The sequence below is a fragment of the Anguilla rostrata genome, chromosome 6 (genome assembly GCF_018555375.3).
Source record: "Anguilla rostrata isolate EN2019 chromosome 6, ASM1855537v3, whole genome shotgun sequence".
In the NCBI taxonomy this organism is placed as follows: domain Eukaryota; kingdom Metazoa; phylum Chordata; class Actinopteri; order Anguilliformes; family Anguillidae; genus Anguilla; species Anguilla rostrata.
In genome coordinates this window covers 46,327,056-46,344,577 of record NC_057938.1, presented here as the reverse complement: position 1 = coordinate 46,344,577, position 17,522 = coordinate 46,327,056, and the positions used below count along the sequence as shown (strand labels likewise).

Here is a 17,522-nt window from a genome sequence, read left to right as displayed (position 1 = left end):
GGCCCTGGAACAAACTGGGCCTGTCCTTGTGATGAGACCCTAACGACAGGTGTTTTCAACTAGGCTGGGACTTGACTCGTCACTCTGTCACTTGTGATGAAAGATTCAGAGTAAACCTGAGGTCAAGACATGGTGAAAAATCTAACCCAGCAGGCCTTTGGCTACAAAGCCAGGAGGAAGGTCTGACCCGTCCTTTATTTAAAAAATCATGTGTTCAGAAACCATGTGTCCAAAAACCACATGTGAACACCCAACATGTAAAGAGTACATAAAAATAATCCCACTTGTAAGATGAGAGCAGGAAAAAAGAACCTATGCTATTTAAATACACAATTTTAATTACCAGGAAGTGACATACTAACTTCCACAAGCCTCACACCACTGTCACCCAATAAGTGACAGTGATGACATTTTGTTACTGGAAGAATTTCATGGGGCCTCTGAAAGTTTGGATGTTTACTAAATCAGGTATAATTGAATAAAAAAATAAGAAAGGCAATACAAGGTATCAATTATTCTTATTGGATTTGATAATTATCATTTCAGTATATCACTCAGCTGTTCACAAATCCTTCCTATGACATTTGCTTGGAATCTCATATTGCAGCCAGCATGTAGGAGGCAGATCTCAGTCTTGGTAGCCACACCCACCTACCCAACAGCGATACGGATTCCACTGTATATATTCTTCCTGACCATCATTGTTCTAACCATGTGTGGAAACCTCCTTGTCATCATTTCCATCGCTCATTTCAAACAGCTGCACACTCCAACCAACTGCCTTGTCCTCTCTCTGGCAGTGACTGACTTCCTTCTGGCAGTAGTCATCATGCCGCCTAGCATGGTGCGCACGATTGAGACATGCTGGTACTTGGGAGATGTGGTCTGCAAAATCCATTCAAGTACTGATGTAATGCTGTCCAATGTGTCCATTTTAAATCTTTCTTTCATTTCAATTGATCGGTATTATGCAGTTTGCCAGCCCCTCCACTACAGGACCAAGATCACCAGTGTTACTATAGTGATCATGATCCTGATCATTTGGAACCTGCCATTCATCATTGGGTTTGGGATGATCTTCATGAACCTGCATATTTTGGGTGTCGAAGATTTTTACTACAAAAACTTTCACTGTTTTGGAGGCTGTTTCATTTTCCAGAGTAAAGCAGCTGGTCTCATAGGTTCAGTTCTGTCTTTTTACATACCAGGGTTCATTATGGTTAACATCTATCGGAAAATCTTTCACATTGCACTGAAGCAAGCCCGCTCAATTCAAAGCACTGCATGTCAGCAGATACAATCTGTAAACAGCACATCTTCAAGCAACATGGAGCGAAAGGCTACAAAGACTCTGGCCATTGTTCTGGGTGTATTTCTGGCATGCTGGTCACCCTTTTTTATATGTAACATAATTGATCCAATCATTAATTATTCCATTCCACCTGTGTTGATTGAAACACTTTTCTGTATGACCTATTTAAATTCAACATGCAATCCCATTATTTATGCTTTCTACTACAGTTGGTTCAGGAAAGCGTTCAAAATGATCATTTTTGGTAAAATATTTCAAGCTCATTCCTCAACAGCTAAATTATCTACAGACTGACAATCTCCTTATTTATTTTTGATAAATTAATTTTTTTTTTTTGTTTTTTTTTTGTGATCATCACATTGTATATAGTATTTTGTTATATTATATATAATATTATATATAATATTTTAAATAATGTCCTTTTTATGAAAAATAGTTTTGAAGCAATGCATATTTGTGGTTTTCTATTATAATGGTTGAGAACTCATTTTTATTCAACAGCAACAATGAAATAAATGAATGAAAATGTGTTTGAAGACAATTCTAACAAAAAAAAATTATTTGAAAAAAGCAAAATACATAAAAAGACTTTCCTACATCTATAAAATACTGTAAAAAAGCAAAAATTCAAAATCCAAAAATGTGGCGATCTGAATGGCAATAATGAAATAAAACCCCTGCCACACCCACAGTTAATGTATTCTTATTAAACCAGCCTCTTTTAAAACACTGCCACAGCTGTGCTAATTCTTGGAGTCATGAAATAACTGAAATTCAGTTGGACACACCCTGATTTGCCAACACCTTGAGTTACTGGTAGCATTTGACAATTGTGACGTTTCTGCACAAATAGTGCCCATGGTGTCAAACAAAGGTCTGATTATTATTATCCACTTTAAACATTAGAACCTCCAGAGTATCAGGGATCATTCCACATTCCAGGAACATCACAAACAAGCATGCTTACAACATTCCTCAGATGCTAAAAAGCCATGGAAAAGACTTTATCAATAAATGAATGCCCATCCTCATTCCAAGGGCCCTATCAAAGGCAACCCAGAAATGTACAGGGTTGCCCTTTTATTGTTCTCCACAATTTAAGAATTGTAATCAAACAATTAACATGCGGTTAAACAGTTTCAGCTATTTAGTATTTTCATTCATGTTGGTTTCACAGTATAGAAATTACAGCACTTTTTATGAATGACCATTCCAGATAGATTAGCCAAGGCAGGACGTTACTGTACATGTAATGGTGGAAGACTGCAATACAATATTGCTTGTAGTTCTCCTAGATCATGGCGTCTGTAACCGTACCAAGAGCTGCATGTTAATTTCATCAACTGCGCAAATAGATAAAAGTTTCTTTGTCTTAGAGTCCGTCCAATTACCATTTTACAGAAATGCTTTATTTATTGGTGTAAGTCCAAATCCCCGCCTCAGACTTAGGCAAACATCGAACTCATTACAGTAACTTGCTTGTTAACTAATAATTGCCTAAGAATTAAAACTATTGCTTTTACAACTGTATAATCGCTGCGGGAAACTCATTTATATTAAGTCTGAATTATCAATTTCTCTTCAGATGGTAAGATGAAAATACACAGGGCCAAGTTACTTGAAATAATTAAGGGAACATTGGTTTGCACTTCTTTGGAATACAACTTGTTTAGCCCCCTATTAGCTGTGAAAGGGGACAAATTAATGCCGAAGGCAAATGGATCACTAACTGAAAGTCCAGACGGATATACAGATTTAAAGAATAATTAATAAACGCATAAATACAGATAAATATTTGACATATTGAGGCCTATCAAATCAATCTTGACTCTTACAAACCTATCCACACATATGTTTGCCCCATTAATGTACTTGTATGCTTGTACACACAGGGCCAAGATACTTGAAACAATTTAGGAAACATTGGGTAGCAGCTTGTTTAATTTGTGTTAGCTAAGATAGCCAATATTATTTTTTGTACCTTGGTGTAATTTTGATATCAATACTTTTAATGGCAGGCCTAAATTTCGACAGTTTGAATTAATTACTTTTTGACAGTCTCATCAGATGAAAATGGCATGTTTATTCAGTTGATTGCTGTTAGGCTTCTGTAAATATATTGTCTGTGAGAATAAAATCTTAGAGGACAGATGCCGCTCCTATAAATTGGTTTAACACTGGATAATGAAGAGTGACTACTTGTATTTCTTCAGCATGTGGTAGGCAAGGCGGAAAACATTTAAAGATGAGTCTTTATATCGTCTAGTGCACACATTTTACATAAAGCTTATAATGAGGAATTATTTAAGCAGCCAGCGGTTAGTGAATAGTGAATCGCAAAAACAATTGGGAAAACCCATGGCTGCTGTGTGTGCTTTGGGGATAACAGCACCTGGAGTGTGTCACCTTGAAGCCTTGTGAGACCGTGAGCAAGCTATATAACAGAAGAATCTCCACTGATGCTACACATTGCCACAGGACATCGGACAGACGTCTTGAGAATGCTTTAGTTTATTTCAGTGGCTCAGAATATTTACTGGATGTATATTTATTTGCAACCAAATGAATGCATTTCAATTTAACAATATATACATATTTTTTATTTTTTACACCACAACTGACTTACCAGGAGAGAGCTAAAATTGTAACTTATAAAATACATTTTAAAAAATACTGCTGTTCAGGTGAGTTAAGTGTGATGCATGTATTATGTTTCTGCTATGAATGCTTGGTATGGTAATTTTTTTCTTATTTTACTTCTTTGTCCTTCGAACAGGTGTACCAGTTGTGAATGGTTATACCTGACAAGGTAATACAATGAATTTCAGTGAACCTGGAATGATGAAACAATCGGACTTCTGTTACGAGTCTGTGAATACATCTTGCCCAAAGGCCACCTACCCAACAGCGATACGGATTCCACTGTATATTTTCTTCATGACCATCATTGTTCTAACCATGTGTGGAAACCTCCTTGTCATTATTTCCATCGCTCATTTCAAACAGCTGCACACTCCAACCAACTACCTCATCCTCTCTCTGGCAGTGACTGACTTCCTTCTAGCAGTAGTCATCATGCCTCCTAGCATGGTGCGCATGATTGAGACATGCTGGTACTTGGGAGATGTGGTCTGTAAAATATATTTAAGTACTGATGTAATGCTGTCCAATGTGTCCATTTTAAATCTTTCTTTCATTTCCATTGATCGATATTATGCAGTTTGCCAGCCCCTCCACTACAGGACCAAGATCACCACTTGTACTGCAGTGATCATGATCTTGATCAGTTGGAACCTGTCATTTATCATTGGGTTTGGAATGATATTTATGAAACCGAACATTTTGGGTATTGAAGATTTTTACTACAATACCATTCATTGTTTTGGAGGCTGTTTCTTTTTTGTGAGCAAGACATCTGCTATTCTAGCTTCAGTTCTATCTTTTTACATCCCTGGGTTCATTATGCTGGTCATATATAAGAAAATCTTCCATGTTGCCCAGAAGCAAGCCCGTTCTATTCACAGCATTGCCTGTAACAATGTGAACTCTGAAAACAGCAAGATGGAGCAAAAGGCTACAAAGACTCTAGCGATTGTTTTGGGGGTATACCTGTCATGCTGGGCACCCTTTTTTCTGTGTAACATAATTGATCCAATCATTAATTACTCCATTCCTCCTGCTTTATATGACTCGCTTATCTGGATTTGCTATTTGAATTCAACTTGTAATCCTTTTGTTTATTCTTTCTTTTACATTTGGTTTAGGAAAGCTTTCAAAATGATCATTTTTGGCAATATATTTCAAGCGCATTCCTCAAGAACAAAATTATCCACAGACTGAAATCTCTTGCTTTATCTCTGACTTCGACTTCAATAAAAGTCTTGGAAAAGAAATACAAATGAAATTATAGAAACTGAATGATAAGACTTTACAGCATCATGTTAGCACTTACATTTTATTAATATGCAAAATAAAATAACAGTTAAGAATGAAATCATGAGTACAAATAAAATTAGAAAAGTTTGCAATTTAATAGTATCACTGAACTTGTAGTACTAAATTTAATACAAGAGACCAGTTTTCCAAGATAAATAAATGTGAACGTTCACAATTGCTTAATTAGGGCCAGATCCTGGTTTGCAATATGTGGTGTAGCCATACACACGTCACATTCATTGTTGAACAAAAATAAAAATTTGCTCTCCTTTTTTCAACAAAATAATACAACGAAATAGAGGAGACTGCCCTCGCCTCAAAGGCATCAGAGCTGCCCAATAGCGATGAATCTGGAATGGGCTCTCCATTTTCTAAAATCCAATCAGCACTCATTGGTCATACAGTCCAGCAAACACAGTTCTCTTAAGGGTTTTTTCCCCCCCTCTTGTCTTCAACCTTTTTTTTCTGACCAGAACAGACTCCAAGGCCCTGGAACAAACTGGGCCTGTCCTTGTGATGAGACCCTAACGACAGGTGTTTTCAACTAGGCTGGGACTTGACTCGTCACTCTGTCACTTGTGATGAAAGATTCAGAGTAAACCTGAGGTCAAGACATGGTGAAAAATCCAACCCAGCAGGCCTTTGGCTACAAAGCCAGGAGGAAGGTCTGACCCGTCCTTTATTTAAAAAATCATGTGTTCAGAAACCATGTGTCCAAAAACCACATGTGAACACCCAACATGTAAAGAGTACATAAAAATAATCCCACTTGTAAGATGAGAGCAGGAAAAAAGAACCTATGCTATTTAAATACACAATTTTAATTACCAGGAAGTGACATACTAACTTCCACAAGCCTCACACCACTGTCACCCAATAAGTGACAGTGATGACATTTTTTTGCTGGAAGAATTTCATGGGGCCTCTGAAAGTTTGGATGTTTACTAAATCAGGTATAATTAAATAAAAAAATAAGAAAGGCAATACAAGGTATCAATTATTCTTATTGGATTTGATAATTATCATTTCAGTATATCACTCAGCTGTTCACAAATCCTTCCTATGACATTTGCTTGGTATCTCATATTGCAGCCAGCATGTAGGAGGCAGATCTCAGTGCAGCCTTGGTAGCCACACCCACATCACTGATCATGTGATCATGTGTAAGCCATACTCCGTGTGCGGTGACTGACAGGGGTATGTAATTGGCTCATCTGAAAATGTTTAATTTACCCAGTAAGAGACTGGTTTAAAGCCATCAGTGGTTTGAATAGCTAAAATGGTAATGAGAATCCATGGATACTGCAGGTGCATCATGGGAGAGTCACAGCTACGCTTTGTTGCATGGCATGGTAACTATATAACAGAACATCCCTACTGATGCTGCACATTACCACAAGACACCTGCTGAGGGAAGTCTTGGGAAAGCCTACGGGCCACCGTAGAAGCCTTTTTTAGAAAAGGAACTTTTAACACTGATTTGTAAAACTTTTTGCCACAAGGACTTGTGAGGTGAGAGGAAGAATTTTAAAACTAAGAAATGCATTTGAGAAGTAAATAATAATTAATAATACTATGAATGAACTTATATATATTCATCAACAGTTACTGATTTAAGCTAAATCCTTTTAACTTGCAATGCAGATGAATGAATATAATAACACATAATACACAATCAAAGATAATACAATATAAAATTTGATATACAGTATTCCAGTACAGTGGTCCAGTACTTTGGATTTGAATGAGGTACAAACTGTCAGCTTTAATTTAAGGGTATTTACAGTACATCCATATCCAGTGATCAATGCACAGATTACAGGCCTTTTTATAAACAGTGCCCCCATTTTAGGGGGCCAAATATGATTGGACAAATGTTTCAAACTTAATTTGAAATAAAGTTTGCATATTTAGTACTTGGTTGTAAATCTTAAGCATTCAATGATCGCCTGAAGTCTGGAATGACATCATCAGATTCTGGGTATTTTCTCTGGCGATGCTCTGCTAGGCCTGTACTGCCGCACATCCTCAGTTACTGTTTTTTTGGGGGGATATCTGCTTTCAGTCTTGCCTTCAGCAAGTGAAACATGTTGGATTCAGGTTGGGTGATTGACTTAGCAACTCCAAATGCAAATTCCGCACCTAGGATCAACTCTAGACTTTTTGTTAGTTTTCTTGTGCATAAACTAATGATGCAACAACACACAGCTGGCCAAGAAACTGCTCAACAGCCAATTTTCCAAAATGGGTGGGATAGTGTATAAAAAGGACTGTTACTCCTACATGTTTCGCCTGATATGGATGTAAAAACCCAAAAATAAAATCTGACAGTCTGCACTTTAACTTTATATGTGTTGTTTCATTTCAAATCCAGAATGCTGGAGTACAGAGCCAGTATAGTTTTTTATTGCTATAAATTCTTGCTGCTCAATTGTGTGTTTTTCTCCTTTTCTCTTCTAATAGGTGTATCCATCGCTAGTATTTATGTCATCTGTTACATGAAATAATGAATTTCAGTCAACCTGGAATGAGTGAACATTCAGACTTCTGTTATGAGTCTGTGAATACATCTTGCCCAAAGACCACCTACCCAACAGCGATACGGATTCCACTGTATATATTCTTCCTGACCATCATTATTCTAACCATGTGTGGAAACCTCCTGGTCATCATTTCCATCGCTCATTTCAAACAGCTGCACACTCCAACCAACTGCCTTGTCCTCTCTCTGGCAGTGACTGACTTCCTTCTGGCAGTAGTCATCATGCCACCTAGCATGGTGCGCACGATTGAGACATGCTGGTACTTGGGAGATGTGGTCTGCAAACTCCACTCAAGTACGGATGTAATGCTGTCCAATGTGTCCATTTTAAATCTTTCTTTCATTTCAATTGATCGATATTATGCAGTTTGCCAGCCCCTCCACTACCGCACCAAGATCACCAGTGTTACTATAGTGATCATGATCCTGATCATTTGGAACCTGCCATTCATCATTGGGTTTGGGATGATCTTCATGAACCTGCATATTTTGGGTGTCGAAGATTTTTACTACAAAAACTTTCACTGTTTTGGAGGCTGTTTCATTTTCCAGAGCAAAGCAGCTGGTCTCATAGGTTCAGTTCTGTCTTTTTACATACCAGGGTTCATTATGGTTAACATCTATCGGAAAATCTTCCACATTGCACTGAAGCAAGCCCGCTCAATTCAAAGCACTGCATGTCAGCAGATACAATCTGGAAACAGCACATCTTCAAGCAACATGGAGCGAAAGGCTACAAAGACTCTGGCCATTGTTATGGGGGTATTCCTGTCATGCTGGTCACCCTTTTTTATATGTAACATAATTGATCCAATCATTAATTATTCTATTCCACCTATTTTGTTTGATGCATTTGTCTGGGTTGGCTACTTCAATTCAACAAGTAATCCTATTGTTTATGCTTTCTTTTACAGTTGGTTTAGGAAAGCCTTCAAAATGATAATTTCTGGCAAAATATTTCAAGCTCATTCCTCAAGAATAAAACTGTCCACAGACTGAAAATCTCCAGCTTTGACTTAACGCTAAATGAAATTCATGTAATTGAAATGCAAATTATACAAACTAAATGAGATACAGAATTTACACTATAATTTTTACAAATATATATACATACATATATTCAGTATATATATATATATATATATATATATATATATATATATATATATATATATATATATATTATATATACACACACACACACACACACACCTGGGTGACAAATTAAAGGAAAAACCTGATTAAATGAGTGGTGAAACATAACGAATGCAGATGCTTCCATACAGGTGTACCACATGACACAATTAAGAAATTATCAAGCCTATCATGCTTTGTGGTATGTATAAAAATGCTGAGCAGGCCTAGTTGTCCTCAATTTTGAATCAAGATGCCAAGAGGAAAAGATTTAAGTGAGTTAAGTGAGAAAGAGGGTTCAGAAGTGTATTTTCAAAGGTATATTTTATTTCCATTAGAAGAGCAGGTTACAACATGTGATTCTTGAGATTATACCAGAGACTCATGTACAGGGGACAAAAATGCATTGCTGGGTCTTAGAATGGTATGGCTGCGCAAACTTGTATGTTAGAACTCTGCTTCACCACACCTGGCCTTAATTCAAGCCCAGCCTTTATTGACACAGAGTGCTCCCTGGCTATAATTAGAGATCCAACCACTATTTGAGATCTGTTTTTTTTTTTGTTTGTTTGTTTTTTTGTGCAACATCACAAGAAACTTGTGTAATTTTATCATGAAAACATTATTTACTCTTGGCCCATTGCAATGACTTTATTTTAGATTGTGTTAATTTGTCAGATTACATTTGCTCCCCTAAAATGGGGGGACTATGTATAAAAGGGGCTGTTGTGTGATTATTGCAGCCAGATGTGGCGGTTTCAGAATCTCAGGAACCATTGCCCTCCTGGTATTTTAAGGCACTACAGTCTCTAGTGTTTGGAAAGAATGCTGCGATAAACGAAAAACATCCAATGAGCAGTAGTTCTGTGGGTAAAAACACCTTGTTAATGAGAGAGGTCAGAGGAGAATGGACAGACTCGTTCAAGTTAACAGAAAGGTTACTGATGCTCGTATAGCAGCTTTTCATGCTCCACTCTGTGCTTAATGTCATTGAGGATTGGTCTTTGTCTATATTCATTTCAAAGGCTAGACATTAACGTTTCGGCTCACCAGCCACTGTGGCTTGTCACTAGCCACTCAGCATTTTAACTGTGTAGTGCAAAATGGGATTGTATTCATCTTAGCCATATTGTTGGACCCAGGCAAGCGAGACAAACATGAAAACATTATTAACATAAAAAAATAAGGAAAAACCTTCCCTATGCTCTTAAAGTTTGCTCAAACTTTAAAACTTTTTCATGCAGTCAAACAGTGTATCATGGGTAATCAAAATGCATGCATGAGGTACGATTTAAGAAAAAAGAACTATGAAAGAAAGCCGAAAGTGAATCATTCCAAATTAGGCTGGGAATATGATATACACAACCCTTTTTGGGCACCAAACTTCTAATAAAAAAAATTATATGAAAATCTTTCCAATGACATTCACTTGGTTGTTCATATGACAACATGCATTTAAAAGGTTAGCAAATCTCAGTGCAGCCTTGGTAGCCGCACCAAAAACATGTGGACATGTGAACTAAGACATACTGTGCCAGCAGTGACTGACAGGGGGTGAGCCTGAGTCATTGGCTCATCTGAAAATGATTTACTCAGTACAGAACTGCTTTAAAGCCATCAATGATTTGAGTAGCCAAAATGACGTAAAGGGATAATCTCAGGATACTGCAGTTGCATCATGGGAGAGCCACAGCTGAGCTTTGTGCGACTGTGTGTACAGTAAACTAGTATGAAAGAGAGGTACAAAAGAGAACCATCCCTACTGATGCTGAACATTGCCATAAGACATCTGTTTGAAGGAAGTCCTGGGAAAGCCTTAATCAGACTACAAACTGACAATATTTGTATTGATTCGTGAATTTTCTTATAACACTGACCTGTATAACATGCAATGGAGACTTTTTTTATTACCACAACTGAGGTGAGAGGAAGAATTTATAAACAAAGAAATACATTTCTAAGAAGAAAACTTCTGTTCGAATGAAGCAATACATATTAATAAATAGAGATTAAGTTAAGCCAAGTCATTTTTAAGTAGAGTACAGATAACATTAATTATTATTTTATGTTTGCTTGCCTGGTAACCCTGTTTATTTTTATTCTCTGTGTATCATTTTCTATACATTTTTGCTGCAAAGATGTATATTTTTATTCTTTTTTTCTCCAACAGGTGTATCCATTTTAAAAAAAGTATTTCTGGCCACATGAAATAATGAATTTCAGTCAACCCGGAATGAGTGAACATTCAGACTTCTGTTACGAGTCCTTGAATGGATCTTGCCCGAAATTCACCTACCCAACAGTGATACGGATTCCATTGTATATTTTTTTCATGACCATCATTGTTTTAACCATTTGTGGAAACCTTCTTGTCATCATTTCCATCGCTCACTTCAAACAGCTGCACACTCCAACCAACTGCCTTGTCCTCTCTCTGGCAGTGACTGACTTCCTTCTAGCAGTAGTCATCATGCCTCCTAGCATGGTGCGAACGATTGAGACATGCTGGTACTTGGGAGATGTGGTCTGCAAACTCCATTCAAGTACGGATGTAATGCTATCCAATGTGTCCATTTTAAATCTTTCTTTTATTTCTATTGATCGATATTATGCAGTTTGCCAGCCCCTCCACTACAGGACCAAGATCACCAGTGTAACTATTGTGATCATGATCCTGATCAGTTGGAACCTGTCATTCATAATTGGGTTTGGAATGATATTTATGAAACTGAACATTTTGGGTATTGAAGATTTCTATGATAATAACTTTCATTGTTTTGGAGGCTGTTTCATTTTCCAGAGCAAGACATCAGCAATTATAGCTTCAGTTCTATCTTTTTACATCCCTGGGTTCATTATGATCACTATCTATCAGAAAATTTTCCACATTGCACTGAAGCAAGCACGCTCAATTCACAGCACTGCATGTCAGCAGATACAAACTGGAAACAGCACATCTTTAAGCAACATGGAGCGAAAGGCTACAAAGACTCTGGCCATTGTTCTGGGGGTATTCCTGTCATGCTGGTCACCCTTTTTTGTATGTAACATAATTGATCCAATCATTAATTATTCTGTTCCACCTGGTTTGTTTGACGCACTTGTCTGGATTGGCTATTTAAACTCAACAAGTAATCCTATTGTTTATGCTTTCTTTTACAGTTGGTTTAGAAAAGCATTCAAAATGATCATTTCTGGCAAAATATTTCAAGCTCATTCCTCAAGGGCAAAACTGTCCACAGAATGACAAGCTCCTGCATTGACTTTAATTTGAATATTTCAACTTGACTTCAATAATTAATTAAATAATGGGAAGTGAAGGAGATGCAGATTTATAGCATCATTTAAAAAGTATAGCTCTTACATTTATAAATATGCAAAAGCAGTGTTTCAGTTAAAAATGAAATTATAAGAAGCAATATGAGAGTTCTGTAACAGACCTATTTTCAGTGGTAAAGAAACACAAAAAGTTCACACTTGCTTCATCAAGGTTTTACATGCAATAGTGAAAGAATTAGGCAAAAAGAAACTGCAGCTTATGAGACCTATACAGAATGTACCTGGGTGTCATGTTTTGTGCAAGCTACATTTCAATTGGAAAATTTGGAGATTTGGAGACTGAGATGTGGAAACTGTAATGAGTTTCCTCCATGAATTACCAAGGATTCTGAAGCTGTGTCTGATAAATCTGCTATGCTGAATTGCTTTAATGCGTGCTTCATTGCATCTGGCTCTATAATTCGATTCTGTGCCTCCCTCTCCTGTGCATCCTACAACTTGTGCTGACAGTCTGGTTTGTACTGATCTGACCTTCTGACTTCATCTGTCACCTTGGTACATAAAGCCCTAAAAAACAGATCCTATAAAACCGGCTGGCCCTGATAACTTAGAACCTGGCTTTCTAAAGTTACCTGCCTATTTAATTGTACAAACAATGGCTTGTCTTTTTAATCACACCTTGGTCTCAAATAAATTCTCCAGAATTTGGAAAACTGCTTACACCCCCCCCCCCCTCACCCCTTAATAACATGAGTATGGTGTTTAATCAATGCCATACTTTGTAGGTTTGAAAAAAGTTTTGAAACTGTGAAAATGTTCTAGAACTGAAACCGATTAGAAAAAGTTTGACCCTCATTGCCCACCTGTTCTAGTTTCTCGACAGATAGGGGCAATAACGTTGCAAATGATGATCACATTCCCTACATGCCTTATTTTTAGGCATTCACTTATTCATTTGATACCCCTTACCTCTGTTCTTTGACTGCTCTCCATCATGACATCATGAATTCAAAAAGGCACTGTGCAATTCTGAATAAGCAAAATGACTTGACATACAGTACAAGGTAGCTCTGTTCTACACTACTACACACAAACGCCAAACACAACACATGCCTTATAGCACTCAGAGTACTAAACAAAAGCCCAATGGAGGCAGCCTAGCAGGCTATTATTTCACTTCTCCTTTGAAATGGCATTGTTCTTAATTATATAATGCAAACAAATCAAAGAAATTAAAATGTGGCTAATTTGTAATTGATATTAAACAATTCAATGATGTAAGACCTCACTGCCAAAGTCTTTACATGTATGTCAGCAACAACAAATCATTGACTGGAACGTACTGATTATTTTTTAAAGATTTGGATTTCCCAGCACTACTGACTATAATTTTATCACTCTGCTGCCTATCTGGCCAGTTCTCCCTTGCCAAAAAGATTCTCTGATCTCATTGGGACTAATCAGGATAAATAAAAGTAAAATAAATATTAAAAATAAAAATAAATAAAAAACATTCCTGTAATTAATGAATACACTTTATTCACAAAAAATGCTTGTTTATTCATTTGATTGCAATTACACTTCTATGGATATACTGCTTGTGAGAATTAAATCTCACAGGAAAGTTGCTGCTTCTAGTAGGTTTAACACTGGATAACTTGGGACTATACTTGTATCTTTAGCATGTAGTAGGCCTGAAGGGTGTTCAACACTTTAACTGCATAGGTTTGTCATGAAAGTTGAGTTTTTATATAATTTAGTACACATTTTTTCAGATTTTTTTCATGGAGCTTCTAATGAGGAAGCGTTTAAGCAGACAGTGGTTTGAGTAGCAACAACAGAAGGGAAAATCCATGCTTGCTCTCAGTGCTCAGGGGATAACAGCACCTTGAGTGTGTCACCGTAAAGTTTTGAGGGACAGTGAGCAAGCTATATAACAGAAGCATCTCTACTGATGCTACACATTGCCACTGGACATCTGTCAGAAGCCTTGCGAGAGTCATAGTTTCTTTCAGTGGCTCAGAATATTTACTTAATGTATATTTATCTACATTCAAATTAATGTATTATACGTTGTTTTTTTTTTCAATTAAAAATATAAATATATAACTTTTTTTTTTTTTTTTACACCAAAACTGACTTACGAGGTGAGAGCTGGAATTGTAACTGGATAAAATACATTTCAAAGAATGCGGCAGTTCAGATGATGTTAAATGTGATCCATGTTTCTGCTATGAATGCTTGGTAAGGTAAATGTTTTTCTTTTGCTTCTTTGTTCTTCCAAAAAGTGTGCCAGTGGTGAACTGTTACTGACAACATAATACAATGAATATCAGTCAACCCGGAATGAGTGAACATTCAGACTTCTGTTACGAGTCTGTGAATACATCTTGCCCAAAGACCACCTACCCAACAGCGATACGGATTCCACTGTATATATTCTTCCTGACCATCATTGTTCTAACCATGTGTGGAAACCTCCTTGTCATCATTTCCATCGCTCACTTCAAACAGCTGCACACTCCAACCAACTGCCTTGTCCTCTCTCTGGCAGTGACTGACTTCCTTCTGGCAGTAGTCATCATGCCTCCTAGCATGGTGCGCACGATTGAGACATGCTGGTACTTTGGAGATGTGGCCTGTAAACTCCACTCAAGTACGGATGTAATGCTGTCCAATGCATCCATTTTGAATCTTTCTTTCATTTCCATTGATCGATATTATGCAGTTTGCCAGCCCCTCCACTACAGGACCAAGATCACCAGTTTTACTATAGTGATCATGATCCTGATCAGTTGGAACCTGTCATTCATCATTGGGTTTGGAATGATATTTATGAAACTGAACATTTTGGGCATTGAAGATTTTTACTACAATAACTTTCATTGTTTTGGAGGCTGTTTCATTTTCCAGAGCAAAACGTCTGCAATTCTAGCTTCAGTTCTATCATTTTACATCCCTGGGTTCATTATGCTGGTCATATATAAGAAAATCTTCCATGTTGCCCAGAAGCAAGCCCGTTCTATTCACAGCATTGCCTGTAACAATGTGAACTCTGAAAACAGCAAGATGGAGCGAAAGGCTACAAAGACCCTGGCGATTGTTTTGGGGGTATACCTGTCATGCTGGACACCCTTTTTTCTGTGTAACATAATTGATCCAATCATTAATTATTCCATTCCACCTGCTTTATTTGACTCGCTTATCTGGGTTTGCTATTTGAATTCAACTTGTAATCCTTTTGTTTATTCTTTCTTTTACAGTTGGTTTAGGAAAGCCTTCAAAATGATCATTTTTGGCAATATATTTCAAGCTCATTCCTCAAGAACAAAATTGTCCACAGACTGAAAACTTCCGGCTTCGACTTTGAGTTAAGTAAATTTTATGCAAAAGAAATGCTAATGAAATTATACAGACTGCATGATATGCAGAATTTACATCATATTATCATTAAAAAGTAAACAGTTAAGAATGAAATCCTGATTAAGAATAAAATGTTGAAAGGTTGCCCTTGAACATTTAATAGTCTGATTGCACTACAAAATTTCTGCAGCAAACCAGTTGTCTATAAAGAAATGTGAAAGTTTACAATTATTTAATTAGGGTTACATCATGGTTTTAGATATGTGGTGTAATGTACACACATTGGATTCAATTTTGAGCAAAGTTAAGGATTTGCTCCCACTTATCTCCCGTTTTCAACAGAAGAAAATTGAGAACATTTTACAACTCAGTGCAATGCTTCATAAGACCACCCGCTCCTCATATTTGTGGGAGACAGATAGAAGTCCAGCAAACACAGGGTTTTTGCGTCCCTTTATTCTTTTTGCTTGCCCAGAACAGACTCCAAGGCCCTGGACCAAACTGGGCCTGCTCTTGTGATGAGACCACCATGACAGACATTGTCAACTAAGCTGGGACTTGACTCTTCACTCCTGTCATGAAAGATTCTGAGTAAACCTAAGGTCAAGACATTGGTTTCGGTGAATAATCCAAACCAACTGGCCTCTGGCAGCAAAGCCAGGAGGAAAGTTTCTGCGGCGCTCAAAGACACCCTCCCACAACACAGACTTTCCACACCAAAGGACATGATCACTAAGTGGCTAAATTTTTCATCAACACTCAGAAAGCCAGAGTTTAATAACCACAGGTTTTAAGAGACTTGAGAGTATTACATAACTATAATATTTATCAAAATAAATATGTTTTCTATTAATTCTCTTATCTACGACTTTTGTTAATTATTTGTAAATAAATGTGTTGTGCTACAAACTGTGTCATCTCTATTCTAAATGGGCTCTACTGATTAAACAAGCTGAAATGCTAAGTTCCTCCTTAATTATTATTTGTTGTCAATGTGAATGAAGAAAAGCCTTCACCACCTCTGAAGTAGACTCAGATGGGCAAAGCAATAAGATATATATTTAATATCACAACATAATTGGGGACAATAATTTGTGAGGATAGTCAAGATTGAACAGCTTGGTTTGTCTATAAACCTGGTTCAACTGAGTTAAAGAGATGTAAAAGTGAGTTTTATTTCCTCGATCATCACCCTTTCAAAACACATTACAGTGTGCTTAACTGGAATTTCTGTGCAACTAAAAAACTGTTTTCACTGTGTGTTATCCTGAATTGGGTGATTTAAGAGGGGGTATGATAGATGCACACCTGGGGAGGAGTCTAACTGAAAAGAATATGTGTTCCATTGAAATCCAAGTTATATGAATCCTGGTCGGAGATTTGCATGCTTTTATCTCATTTTACAGCTGTGGCCAAAAGTTTACATACACCTAGGCTAAGGACATTCAAACTCAATTTTTCACATCTCCACACATTACATGTTATCATACTTTTCCAGTGTTAAGTCAATCACAGTGTCTACTTTATTTCTATTTGAGGTAATTTCAAAATAATAGCTAAGAGACAGATTTATTTCAGCTTTCAGGTATCAGATTTTCAGTGGGTCAAAAGTTTACATACACTATATTAGTATGTGGTGCATTGCCTTTTAATTGTTTAACTTAAATCAAATGCTTGGGGTAGCTTCCATAAGCTTCTCACAATACTTTACTGGACCTTTTGCCGATTCCTCCTGATAGAACTGGTTTGGGGGCCTCCTTGCTCGAACATGCTTTTTCAGTTCAGGCCACACATTTTCTATGGGATTCAGGTCAGGGCTTTGTGATGACCTCTTTTGTGGTGGATTTTTTTTTCATAAAGCTTCTAATGAGGAAGTATTTAAGCAGTCAGTGGTTTGAGTAGCAAAAGCAGAAGGGAAAATCCATGCTTGCTCTCAATGCTCAGGGGATAACAGCA

General features: G+C 37.1%; 5 protein-coding genes across 5 annotated transcripts; all 5 read left to right on the top strand.

Moving 5' to 3' along the window:
- The first annotated feature begins 696 nt into the window (after positions 1-696).
- LOC135258047 (trace amine-associated receptor 1-like) lies at positions 697-1,606 on the top strand. The gene has a single exon (XM_064341244.1). The coding sequence runs from the start codon at positions 713-715 to the stop codon at positions 1,604-1,606; it is 894 nt and encodes a 297-aa protein (XP_064197314.1). The 5' UTR covers positions 697-712.
- A 2,523-nt stretch (positions 1,607-4,129) lies between these two features.
- LOC135258018 (trace amine-associated receptor 1-like) lies at positions 4,130-5,152 on the top strand. The gene has a single exon (XM_064341217.1). It carries the CDS (start codon positions 4,130-4,132, stop codon positions 5,150-5,152), a length of 1,023 nt encoding a protein of 340 aa, XP_064197287.1.
- A 2,571-nt stretch (positions 5,153-7,723) lies between these two features.
- Positions 7,724-8,793, top strand: LOC135258017 (trace amine-associated receptor 1-like). The gene has a single exon (XM_064341216.1). It carries the CDS (start codon positions 7,755-7,757, stop codon positions 8,787-8,789), a length of 1,035 nt encoding a protein of 344 aa, XP_064197286.1. The 5' UTR covers positions 7,724-7,754; the 3' UTR covers positions 8,790-8,793.
- Positions 8,794-10,980: 2,187 nt separating this feature from the next.
- On the top strand, positions 10,981-12,415 carry LOC135258016 (trace amine-associated receptor 1-like). The gene has a single exon (XM_064341215.1). It carries the CDS (start codon positions 11,137-11,139, stop codon positions 12,169-12,171), a length of 1,035 nt encoding a protein of 344 aa, XP_064197285.1. The 5' UTR covers positions 10,981-11,136; the 3' UTR covers positions 12,172-12,415.
- A 1,833-nt stretch (positions 12,416-14,248) lies between these two features.
- On the top strand, positions 14,249-16,462 carry LOC135258015 (trace amine-associated receptor 1-like). Its single transcript, XM_064341214.1, has one exon. It carries the CDS (start codon positions 14,529-14,531, stop codon positions 15,549-15,551), a length of 1,023 nt encoding a protein of 340 aa, XP_064197284.1. The 5' UTR covers positions 14,249-14,528; the 3' UTR covers positions 15,552-16,462.
- The last annotated feature ends 1,060 nt before the right edge of the window (positions 16,463-17,522 follow it).

Bases quoted from the DNA above. Each gene is read 5' to 3' on its own strand.
- LOC135258018 (XM_064341217.1), top strand. From the start codon at position 4,130: ATGAATTTCAGTGAACCTGGAATGATGAAACAATCGGACTTCTGTTAC.
- LOC135258016 (XM_064341215.1), top strand. From the start codon at position 11,137: ATGAATTTCAGTCAACCCGGAATGAGTGAACATTCAGACTTCTGTTAC.
- LOC135258017 (XM_064341216.1), top strand. From the start codon at position 7,755: ATGAATTTCAGTCAACCTGGAATGAGTGAACATTCAGACTTCTGTTAT.
- LOC135258047 (XM_064341244.1), top strand. From the start codon at position 713: ATGTGTGGAAACCTCCTTGTCATCATTTCCATCGCTCATTTCAAACAG.
- LOC135258015 (XM_064341214.1), top strand. From the start codon at position 14,529: ATGAATATCAGTCAACCCGGAATGAGTGAACATTCAGACTTCTGTTAC.